Here is a 12,242-nt window from a genome sequence, read left to right as displayed (position 1 = left end):
ATTTTTTATACTTTTCCACCAAGCGCAAACTACTATCGATGCTATATATTGAAAAGCTGTATTCTACTCATCGTGTATTTTATACGTAAAATGTATTTGCTCTCTTAGTACCAGAACTTCTGTATTAAACGGGGAAATATCAGTGGAAAGTATTAACTCCAACCTAACTTGCAATGAAATGAGCAACAATGAGGAGGAAGGAATTGACATTTATAACCATTTACACGAAGACAATATCGAGCTCTCTGTACAGTCAGATTATGAATACGTCCAACAGCAAGTCACAGAGGAAGACGACTACAGTCACGTGACCACATTCAATCCAAATCACATCCAGATCTCTGGAGACTATGGAGTGATCAGTTGAAAAATAGAATGAATTATTCTTTTTTTTTTTCAAGTGAAGTCAACTGATTTATGTACATGCACTTAAAATTCCAGAAATTAGATCATAAAAAACTATAATGACATAACAATAGGTGTATATATAATGAAGAAGACAATTTCAAAACATTCTATAACATATACAAGTGTGCGTGTGATTAATATTCTCTACGTTCGATAGCATAAAAGGTGCATTTTGAGTTACCTATTTTAATTACTTATATAAATTTATGAAAAACTACAAAAAATATTACAAAATTAAGTGTCGTTAATTACTAAGTTATATCAGTCATTGGAGAGAATGGCATGTTAACATGTTTCTATCGTTTCAGATTTTACTGCACAACTAAAAATATAAAATCTACTGAGTGTGATTTTGCAATGCAAACGGCATAAAAAGTACCCAAATGATGATGGTATATTTGAGAGGTAGTCCCGAAACTTTGCAAATGGATAACGTATGACATATTTTCCAATTTAAAATCCCCTCAAGAAAAAAAAATGGTTTGAGTCAATTTGTCTGGGTTAAAAAAGAGGGAACATGTCGAAGAAATAGTTGAACATTTTGTTATATATTGCTTTTTTTGGTTTTGCGCAAGCACGCACTGCAGTATGGTTATCTATAAAAACAAGCAACAAAAAGAGTATTAACAATAACCTGGGACGAATCCGGGATGATTCGCACCTATTCTGTTTCGCGCTGAGATGATTCGCACCTCCCTCGGAGCGAAACATCTCACTGTATTAAGATATTTTTCTCGTGTTATTATCGCTCTGAAATTAATTATAACCAATATAAGAATTGAAATAAGGTATAAAAAACATTGAAACGATGTTTGCATTTATGTATGCGCCGCTATAGTGTAATGTTTTTTTTTCGTTTTCGTCGTCTTTTTTTTATGAGGGCTTTGAAGCCATGGCGTTATTATATAAGTTCAGAACAAGAGGTATTAATTGTGTTTTGATAACAATTATAACATGTCTTTCAGTTTAGATTTACCTGTATTTTTATGAAAAATTAGGGGTGTGATAGCAGGTAATTAAGTACCACTGATCTAAAGGTGGGGATAATTTAATAACATAAGTTTTCTGCTTTAAACTTTACATTGTTGCCTCTGCATCCATTCAGCTACCATTATTTTACTACTCTTGAATAAAAGTAATGTGTGATATTGTTTGATAATTTCAATTCCCATATTTTTATGAATTAATTCTTACGTCATTGGAGAATGGCATACAAATTAATGAAAAATACACACAAAAACATCACATATATAGTTATGTATGCAGAAACACTTATTGTGGATCTTGTACATAGTGGTATGTTTACAAAAATTCATAAATTATCCTTTAAACAACTTGCAAACGATTGTTTGTATACTTACGTAGGCTATGTGAAAAATAATACTGGTTTTTTTATAGTTGCGCCTCTAGTATTCTTCACTAGAGAACGTTAGTCATTTAAGATTAAATTGCCGATATAAATACTTACCTTTGTCTCATAACTATCACTTGTCTTATCATTAGCTGCTCACGGTGTTGTCCATGCTATTGGCAATTGATAATTCAAAATGACTTAATTGGTTTTGCAATTAATTATATGAACTAGTTATGATGTTATTTAAAGAATAATTAGCATGGTCTTCGAATAATCACCGATATTACTGTATATTTAATCATACCATTATAGTCTGTTAACAGATTAATTGAATATATATTGTGTCATGTGCAGGCACTTCAAAAATGCTTTAAATGGGAGAAAAACCCTTAAGTATTTTTATTTCATAAATATTTTGGAATATTAACTTAATATTTACATGTATATATTTAATAAATCATTCATTATTAAGAATGTATTCGATGCGAAACATCGCGATGCGAACCATCTCAGGGCGAAACAGAATAGGTGCGAACCATCTCAGCGCGAAACATGTTTAGGTGCGAAACATCCCGTACCCCCTGGGACAAACAAAAATAACTTACTTCAATTAATGTAAGTGAAAAAGGTTTTCTTGATTTTTGATGACTGACAAACTTGATACATGTATCTAAATTGCCTTAATAAGGCCCCTATGATTAACAGATTGCGTGTACACTGAGATAATTAACATAAGAGAGTAAACAAAGAAACATCTTATCCGTATTGACAAGAATTAAACGTGTGTCAAAGCCTTATCATTGTATTCAGTCGCATGCACATGTAAGTATTGAAGAATTGTTCAAGTTTTAAACTTATGCAGATAGTATAAGTACTTTCTGGTTTCTAACATCCGACAATTTCACAATGTTAGCAAATATTTTACTTCCCGGTACGTGTGTGGGTTGAAATATAACAGTGTGTGCTTGTCTTCCTATTCGAATGCCTTTATTTTGTGTTCTACATAACTTTATAGCGAATTAGTCATATTCGATTGAGCGAGAAAAATGACAACACAGCGAAACTTTATGTGTAAGTAGTTTATTATAATACATTTTTTGCTTCTGTCCGCCATTTATCGAGATTGTTTACTTATTACTTGACTGTAAAACGGACACATGCATTTTTAGAAACGAACGTGCACTTAAGTTGAATCACATTGAAGAAAAATTAAAGCAAAGCAATCTAACACGACGTGTAACACCGATGTTGATGGCTTCAATTTTTTAAAAACAAATACATCACTGTTTATGTTAACATGTTTTTTCATTAATCACCAGCGATTAAACATGTACTAAAATGTGATTTCTTGAAACATGAATATTCAGTATACCATTGTAAAATGTAACTAACTTGACATTAATTCCATTTTAGGTGGAATTCTTATCTTAGCAATTGGCGTTTTGAAGGAGAATATTGTCTTTGTGAGGTAGGGCTTATCGCTCGCTCAATTTTATTTCTATATAAACAGTCTAGAAAATTTGAAAATGTTTATAAACAAAAACTTGTTAATTTTTTTAATTGTGTTTTTACTGAGCGCATTTCATTTCAGCCTGTGTTATTGCTACTTACATGTATACATCTATACCGAACACCGTACATTAAATCTGAACACCTCTCGTAAATACCCGGCACTGTCCGCCATATTTTTCTTTCATAACCGCTATCACTGCAACACATAAAACAGCCGCAGACCTCTTAATACTTAAACGTATACACAAAAAAAACCCACATATTTAGATTATACATGATAGTTATAATCTGCAGTTTATATCTTAAGTCAATTTTCAAAACTTAAGTGTCGTTTGATTAAATCAAACATGTCTCATGTTGTTGTATTGAAAAGTTAAGAAGAAGATCACAGCTTCTCTCTGTCCATAAAAGGTAGGAATTTATCGAGCTTAAATTACGAATATGTCCTCCATTAGTTTCAATTCCAGCCTGAAAACGTCGTGTCAAAGAGTTAATAAGCTTGTTGATGATGTCTTGAGGGATGCTGTTCCATTCCTGCAATAAGACCTGCTCTAGATCCTGGATAGTGGTTGGTGGATTGGGACGGTCTAACTCGTTTATACAGCTCATTCCATAAATGCTCTATCTGGTTGAGGTCTGGTGACAACGCTGGGCGTGGAAGAACATGTTTCTCTGCAGAAAACTTGCGCGCACTCTTGCCACTTGCGGCCTTGCGTTGTCCTGCTGCAGAGTCAGGTTGTGTTGATGGATAAATGGAGCAACTAAAGTAGCAAGGATTTCATTGCAATTTTTTTAAATTAGTGCATTCGTATTTTCATGAATTATGTGGAGTGGTGTTCGCCTTCCGTAAGCAATGCCTCCTAAAATCATATTGTTTCCATAAACAAAGCGATCTCTTTCAATTGCTAAACAGTCTGCAAAACGCTCATTCTTCCTGCACATTGACGTCATCAGCTCTATTTTTGCGTGAGATATGTGGTTATATATTAAATAATACAAGTACACATGATTTTTAATCATTTTTGTATGATAGCCAATGGGAAATTAAAATTTAAGACTAATATATATAGAACAAGGTGTGTACTTCAACCAGCTATTTCCTAGTTAAGAGTTACCGTCTCTGATTTGATATCGATTATACACAAAAGTTAATAACAAAAATAACCGTGAAAGGCAATTTTAACAAATCATATCTTTAAAGTATCGAGAAAGGTTCTAATATTTGTAATTTCCTAAGTAGCCTTTCCAAGTGCTTTATGAGAGCAAAAGTAAACACCATTTTACATTATATCTTTTACAAATACATAATTGAAACGTAAAACAATGGTTCTGACTTTGCTATGAGGTCCATGAGGATATCCTCTTATCGTACACTAAGCAAAGTAGCTATGGATAGTGTTTTTATATAATATTTCATAAATAAATGTGTACTGTAATATAATATCTGGTATTATAATAGAAAAAAATGATTAAAACTTTTATGTTTCTATGCCTTTTGTAAAAGAGTATCAGAGTCAATCTATTTTTTTTTTTGGGGGGGGGGGGGTAAACATTATTTTTTTTTTGATTTGCAATATGTTGAAGATGTTACTGTAAGTCTGGGGGGATGTAAACTGCTTGTTTACGCAGAATGATATTGCTTATTATAATAACTCATTCATAAAAAATGACATATTTTTATTACCTCGAAAACACCATTTTTACCATAACATTAAAAGGATCTTATATTACGAGAGATAACTCCCAAATAGAAAAAAAATCTCAAAAGGCAATTCTAATTCATTGTATGATTTTAAAAAAGGCATTTTTCTTACATTGATTGCGTTATTTGCTTACACAACAAAATGTATAACCTCTTAATGTATTGCTCTTTCATCTTTTGACAATAGTTCTTGGTTGGGCAAAAACAAGCGATTTCCAGAAATGTTTACATAATGATCATTAAATGTACAAGATAGCGGCACATTCCTTTAAGATTAAGTAAATGATGGGAATCTACAGATGATATGATTTTTTTTTCAATGATGCCTCATATCAATGGTTTGACTCATTGCAGAAGCAATATCCATGCTTCGGTGCCAAGTTTTTCGGATGTTGTCTGAACAACAGTTGAAATATTAATAGTTATTTGCATAAAAATGTAATTCAACTTAAATCAAGAACGTAAATTGTACATTATATTTATTGGACAGTGTAAGTTTACGTTGGATACATATTTTAATATTGCATTGTTATCTTGTTCTTTAAAAAAATTCTAAATACTTTTAGTTGGCGGTGCAAAGTTGTTGTGAGGCGGAATATATAACTGTTAAATCATTTTTTAATGCGCCTTTTTTGTATTCTTATAAAAACAGCCTGCATAATGCACACTTCTTGACAACTTCTCTCTGGATTGACTGTGTCATAGCACTTCCTGAATCTGTCCTTCGATCACTTCCTTTGCCAAATAGTGTATTTTGTTTCAAATTGGCAACGATGTACATTTGTTTCTTTCGACAATATTTTTAAAATAATTTTTAGTTGAGTAAATATCGCTATTTCAAGTTTTAAAATAATATTCAGAAAACTTAAATGGACATCAATTTTATCGTTTATTTTTTAAGAAAGTTAAATATTCGTGGCCATTTTTAGACCGCATTCATCTTTGTTAGAAGAAGACTTGTATTAATATTAAAAATATATAGAACAATACTATAGCTCAAAAAGTGAAGTATGTTGTGTTTTATGTACTAATTATTAGTCTAATGCTAAACAATTCATGTCATAAAACTTTAGGAAGACCTTATGGTAAATGTTTTGACCATCAAACTTCCTTTAAAAGGCAAATGTTTGGTAAAGCTTTACTATTTATAATAGCTATAAACAACCTAACATAATTGTAAACAATACTGTGTTTAATTAATTCTTTTATTTTTGCTTTAGGTCTGTTTGCCTTCAGGATGCGTTAACATTTTACAACAGTAAAAAAGACGCATGTTCTTTTCGGAAGGATGATTTCAACAGGATTTTCTTGAGTACAAGATTTGGTTGAGCGTTACAATATTATTCCCGTTTCTCCTTTTATTTATTTTAAATCAAACTTCCAAGTACTACTCAAAATGATTTCAAAAAATACGGAAACAAATTATAAATAAACTCAAGACGTTTTCCGTTGAAAGATTATGTTTTATTATTGAAAAACAAATACAGCCTACTCCGGATATATTGAAATTCAGGGGACCATGCAAATTATTTCAATATAACCGTATTTCAATATAAGCGAAATTGACTGTGTGAAGCCGCCATTTTTGAAAGTTCAATCCCGATGTAAGCATAGAAAACCAAACCCGAACAAATTATTGGTCATCATTTATTGAATATAAGTCTTTGAAATTTTAATTAAAATGATATCCGTAAGTCTTGTAAGTTTCATTTATTTACTATCATAAGCCTCATTATAATATTCGATTGCATTCTTTTAAGTTTTAGAGAAAAATCACCAGACTCAAACGCTTCAAATACTGCTGAACGCTGCTTGTATATCATCGTAAGTGTACTCGCGATAATCTCAAAATCGTTTGCTATTTCGGATTTAGGCCTTGTCCTTTCGTCAATAGCCATAACTATTTCGTATTTAATGTCCGAAGATATAAGGTTTTTCTTTTTCGTGGGGTCTAGCCGCAATAAATCCGTATAGTACGTAAAAAACAAAAAATTCAACAGTGAATAAATTTTACTTTTTAAAGGAAGTATAAAAACACACATTATAAGAACTTATCAATTCACAACTTTGTATATCAACCGGTCAGTCTGGCATAATAACTGTCACCAACCGTGATGACAGCCACTAGGGAGTACATCAATATAACCGTTATAAAAACAACTAATTATCACCTATGGGGACCGATCAGTGGCTTCAATATACGCGATATTTCAAAATAGCCGATTTCATTATATCCGTTAAATCAATGCAAAGAGAATGAGAGGCAAAACTGAGGATTTATTTCAATTTCAAAATAAGCGGAATTTCAAAATAAGCGATTTCAACATAAGTGGAGTAGGCTGTAATAAAGTACTACGGTTTTAGCGGACACGCTTAATATTAACTGACGCGTACAGCGAAGTGATATTAAATCCCTGTGACTTTATTACACGTTTTGAACTTGACGGATACAACTATGTACGCCTTATAACGACGTAAAATCGCCCATACCTTGCACTTCGATATAGCGTTTTTAACTGTATTCTATTTAGACTTTTTAAGCTTAAATAATAAAAAAGATTATCTATACATTTTTTTTTTGCAGATAATTCTAAAGAATGTCAAATCAATTGTTCAATCAACTCATCAAAGCCACAATATTCCAATTTGGGTGATAAGAAATATGAAGTCATAAATATGGAAATTCGTTTTACGTCAACGTCATATAAGTTTCCTCTTAAAACATTGTGCTCAAATGGTACCATTGAGAATTTCGACATTGATTTAGATTGTGAAGGCGAATATTTACATGGTAATTACACGTTACATGTACATACAATGTGTTATTTGAAATTAATGTAACTATTACATGTAAAAATCTTACTTTTACTTTTAATGTTACTGCTTATTACATGAAATTGATATCAATTTATGACAATGTTTAGTTCGTGGAATAGGAGAGCGCTGTGTCAATGCCAGCCAGTGTTTGAGTGTTAATGTTAATTCTACTTGTAATGAGACAATCGGACTGTGTCAGTGTAAGACAGGGTACCAGTGTTTATCAGGGACGAGTACCCGTTTACCAAGTTAGCAATGCGCATTCTTATTTCACAATTACACGAATGTACATGTATAACATTATTTCACACACGCACTCACGCCCACATTAACACAAAGTAAAATATTTTTTTTTCAGTAAAGACCTTTCCTGAACAAATTCAAACTTCAAAATTGAAATTTTAATTTCATAAATAAAATAAATTACTGAATTTTGTATATATATATTTTTAATAATCAAATAGTCTGAATTGTTATTTTATTAATGACAGTAGAAATTTTTACCACAGCTCCAGAACTTGGAGGACAGTGCAACGATTCCAAACAATGCAAAGAGGTTGACCAGTATTCAGTGTGTAGCAGAGATAACATCTGTAAATGTAACAAGGGATATACAGAAATTAGTGATTATCGTTTAAAGGGTAAAGATGAATACAATTATTATACGACAAAATCTTACCTGTTTTTCAAAATGTTTCGAATTCATTGCGTACGTAACGATATTGTCAATATTACACACGTAAAAGAACCAACATACAGTACCGTTCGGACCTAACAGAAAGTAGACCTCAACTTAACCACGTGTTTACTTTTGGGGTCTGCTCAGGATTAACTCTGGGTTTGCTAGAGCAGATCAAAAGTAAACTTCGAGTAAGCCCTGGGTGGACACAGAACGTTACACTTTTTATACCATGCGTTTATGAGATAAATTAAGAGACTCTTCTCATTGTCACTCTAACCCTCATGTTTGACGGTGTATTTTGATTAGTTCACGTCAGTCTACTGGCCCATCTCAGTACCATAAAACTGTGGATTTCTGAATGAAAGTCTCAACTTAAAAAAAAAATAATCTTTACATTGATACGCATAAAAACCATTGTGAATTTTTTATTACGATTTTGAGGAAGAACTGGAGGTCCCTGGTTTTTTTTACTACAATAAATATTAATATATCCCGGTTGATATACAATACATTTTCTATATCAAACATATATAACTCTGTTTCAAGTATTTCATTATTTGTTTTTGTTTTATTTTAGAATGGTTAAAGGAATCAAGCACATCCTAAAAATTAACCTTCTGGTTGTAGACATAATACATACATTTTGATGAAACTTACAACATTTTTTTTTATTCTTATAAAAATTTAGAAGAAAGGAGCGACAACTCTGCATTAGTATTTGGAGTCGGGATAGCTGGATTCGTGCTGGGAGTTGCAGTCTGTGGGTTGTTTTACATCATCATGATTCGGTACAGAAACCGATCCCAAGCCAAGTAAAACTATATTATAAACATACGTATTGTACATCATGCTACTAGTATCGAACCTTTATATTGTACAAGTAAAAAAAAATAAATTGTTTTACAGGAATAATTTGATAAAGTGTATCTTTTTTTTCAAATTTTAAATTTTTTTTATCTATCTATCTATCTATCTATCTATCTATCTATCTATCTATCTATCTATCTATCTATCTATCTATCTATCTATCTATCTATCTATTTATTTATCTCTACAAACCATATCAACAAGGAAAATTCAAGATCTCAATTAAAATATCTTATGATATCCTATGCTCTGTTCTTTTGTAATGTGTGTTTGTTGATTAAAAGCAGGTCAGACAAACGCAGAGAAGATTGCACGGAAAAGGGATCCGTCCTGGTAACTTTATATCTAAGATTTTTCATTTTGTTTGTTGTTTTTCTATGGATATTATTCATAGCAAACAAGCGTTTTCAAATTCATAGTTGTGCTCTTTTACATATACAAGTTAACAATTATAAAATATTATTGTCCAGGTATCTCAGACCTCGACTCCACACCCGAATTACAATAAAACCTTAGGTGATAACTTCGAAGGAAATGATGTTTACAATCACTTACATGAAGCCCCTAATGAGGTCAGTGTACAACCGGACTATGACCATGTCCCACCACAAGTCGAGGAGAACGGCGATTACAGTCACATGACAACACGCAATGCACATAGCTCAGACATTGCTGGAGAATACGGAATGATCAGTTAGATGATTGCAGTTTTGTTTTATATTTTTTTGTTTAAATTTTTTATTCATAAATCATTAAACGAATGATAATTTTTTGAAGAGAACATCAATTGTATTTTGTTTACATGCACCATGTAAAAGATTGTTCAAGCTGAAAAGAATGCACAGGTAGAAGATCGCAAATACAAGATTCTTCAACTGTTTCTTATGGTACATGTAATATATTGGAGCAAACGCATGAGAGAGAGAGAGAGAGAGAGAGAGAGAGAGATTAACGTTAAATATTCGGTTTCTCTAGCTACATGTAATAAGGTTTTTTTGATATTATAATGTTTCATGGTAACTATACTCGGTTAAGATTGCACAGAAGCTTGAGAATCATCAGTTGTATATTGAGTGACGTTGCATTAGACCATGTTACACAATACACATGTAGTTAAGTCAGTCAAAGAGTTTTCAAATTAAGTATCATTTATTCCTAGATAGTGCTGTAGCATTTATCGCACACGCTACTTTTTTATGAAAATATATGATGTTTTATTAATGAACCATAGCATAGTCTTTTATCCTTTTTATTGATTTTTGAAAGAAACTATTTTTGATTTGTATTTTTCCTATTAAATATTGCTTTTAAAAATCATTTTTTTGTATCTGTTCGTACCTACTCACTAGTACAATAATCCATACTGTTATAATAACTTGCTGGTAATGAGATGTTGAATTTGGTCACTAAAGTTAATACGATAAAAATAATTCAGATTATTATGGTTGATTCATATTTTGGCATTGGTCTCTACCTTTATTTGAGGAACATAAACACTTAAATATTCAATATGATTAAAAATGTAAAATGTATAAATCATTCGAGTATCCCCTTTTAATTCAAACGTTTGCTTAAGAAGCGGTGTCTAAGGAAAATTTAAAAAAAACAATGATGGAGGTTTTTTCGTGTTTCTATGACGAAAGTAAACATTTCACTTTCTTATGAAATCTTAAAATAGCACTAACCATAAATTTGGTTGAGTAAATTATCAATAAAGTGTGTTCGCTTGAATACATATTATACATGTACGAATTATTATATTCTGCTCAGCAGCGTAACATTTTAAATAAGTCAAACGTAGATGAAAATATAAACAACCAATCTAATTAAAATTAGACTTGTAATTCCGCTCCTCTACGATACGCTATACAAGTATATATGCTTGTATAGCGTATCGTAGAGAAGCGGAATTACAAGTCTAATTTTAATTAGATTGTATAAACAACAAACGTCATTTTTTTTGTGATTCATTCGGACTATGAAAGTAGAGATTTGAAGCATCGCAGAAATAATACATTACCCGCTAACTGCAATGTTCGCAACCTTTATACCCGCAGGAAGCACATAAGAAACCCTTTTATTGTTACACGTATCGATCTCAAACACGATCAACTACGTCAGTCTATATTTCTGGATTACGCATGCTCGATTTCACGGTCGGACATAATTGAAAAACTACGATTTAATAGCTAAACTGTACAATGACAATGTCGAATCAAAGTACTGAGTATACTGTAAGATGGGGTTCTGAATGTTTAAATCTGTAATTATCCCCATTCTATTCAAATAAACTCTTAAAAATTATGTGTTTGAAATGGGTGTTCAAATAAACATTTAAAACATATTGACCGTGCATTATTACTAGCATTAATATTGGTGTGACATATTCAGCAATTGGAGAAAGATCAGCTGAGTTTCTGATGATAGACATTAAGATATTGATGAAGAAATTATTTCAATTATGAATGTGGTTGGTCTATAGCGTACAGAAATAAAGAAATCAAACGTTTGTGTCATAACAAGTAAAATAATTACATTATGATATTGATCCCGAAAAACCTGGATACCATGAACATTAACATTTAACTTTTGGTTTTTTAATCTATAAAACTGCACATGTATATTGTTTGATGTATTAGTCACCCGTGATGTATAATCTATGTTGGTTTTGTTTAAAATGTATTTTTCAATATTTTAACTCAGTTTAATTAACTAAAGACTCAATGAACGAAAAGGTGAAATCAGACTTATTTTAATTACTATGCATAAGATTCCTTTAGAGATGAGCAGCGGTCATTTTGCAAGTAGACTGGAGGCCTTTGAGAGAGAAATAAATGAAGAACATATTTAAGAGAGCTGTGTATAACCCGTTCAAATGATGAGCTCACGCATAAAGTGTG

At 31.5% G+C, this 12,242-nt stretch overlaps 1 protein-coding gene across 6 annotated transcripts; it reads left to right on the top strand.

Annotated features, from left to right (window-relative positions):
• Positions 1 to 2,554: 2,554 nt before the first annotated feature.
• Positions 2,555 to 10,656, top strand: LOC128164061 (uncharacterized). Of its 6 annotated transcripts, none has more exons than XM_052827780.1 (9): positions 2,555 to 2,833; positions 3,176 to 3,230; positions 6,197 to 6,300; positions 7,561 to 7,767; positions 7,901 to 8,041; positions 8,303 to 8,434; positions 9,167 to 9,287; positions 9,627 to 9,675; positions 9,813 to 10,656. In XM_052827780.1, the coding sequence occupies exons 1-9, from the start codon at positions 2,809 to 2,811 to the stop codon at positions 10,038 to 10,040; spliced, it is 1,062 nt and encodes a 353-aa protein (XP_052683740.1). In that variant the 5' UTR covers positions 2,555 to 2,808; the 3' UTR covers positions 10,041 to 10,656. The 6 variants fall into 6 exon arrangements, with proteins under 6 accessions (XP_052683740.1, XP_052683741.1, XP_052683738.1 ...); XM_052827781.1 differs by having other exon boundaries at positions 2,571 to 2,833; positions 9,630 to 9,675; XM_052827778.1 differs by having other exon boundaries at positions 2,582 to 2,833; positions 9,164 to 9,287.
• The last annotated feature ends 1,586 nt before the right edge of the window (positions 10,657 to 12,242 follow it).

Source organism: Crassostrea angulata, chromosome 9, assembly GCF_025612915.1.
Source record: "Crassostrea angulata isolate pt1a10 chromosome 9, ASM2561291v2, whole genome shotgun sequence".
NCBI classification, from domain to species: domain Eukaryota; kingdom Metazoa; phylum Mollusca; class Bivalvia; order Ostreida; family Ostreidae; genus Magallana; species Magallana angulata.
This window is presented reverse-complemented; position numbering and strand designations above follow the sequence as displayed.

Coding starts and splice junctions, on each gene's coding strand:
- LOC128164061 (XM_052827778.1), top strand. CDS start 2,809: ATGACAACACAGCGAAACTTTATGT. Junction 2,834..3,175: donor AACACAGCGAAACTTTATGT/GTAAGTAGTTTA, acceptor ATTCCATTTTAG/GTGGAATTCTTATCTTAGCA. Junction 9,288..9,626: donor AGAAACCGATCCCAAGCCAA/GTAAAACTATAT, acceptor GTTGATTAAAAG/CAGGTCAGACAAACGCAGAG.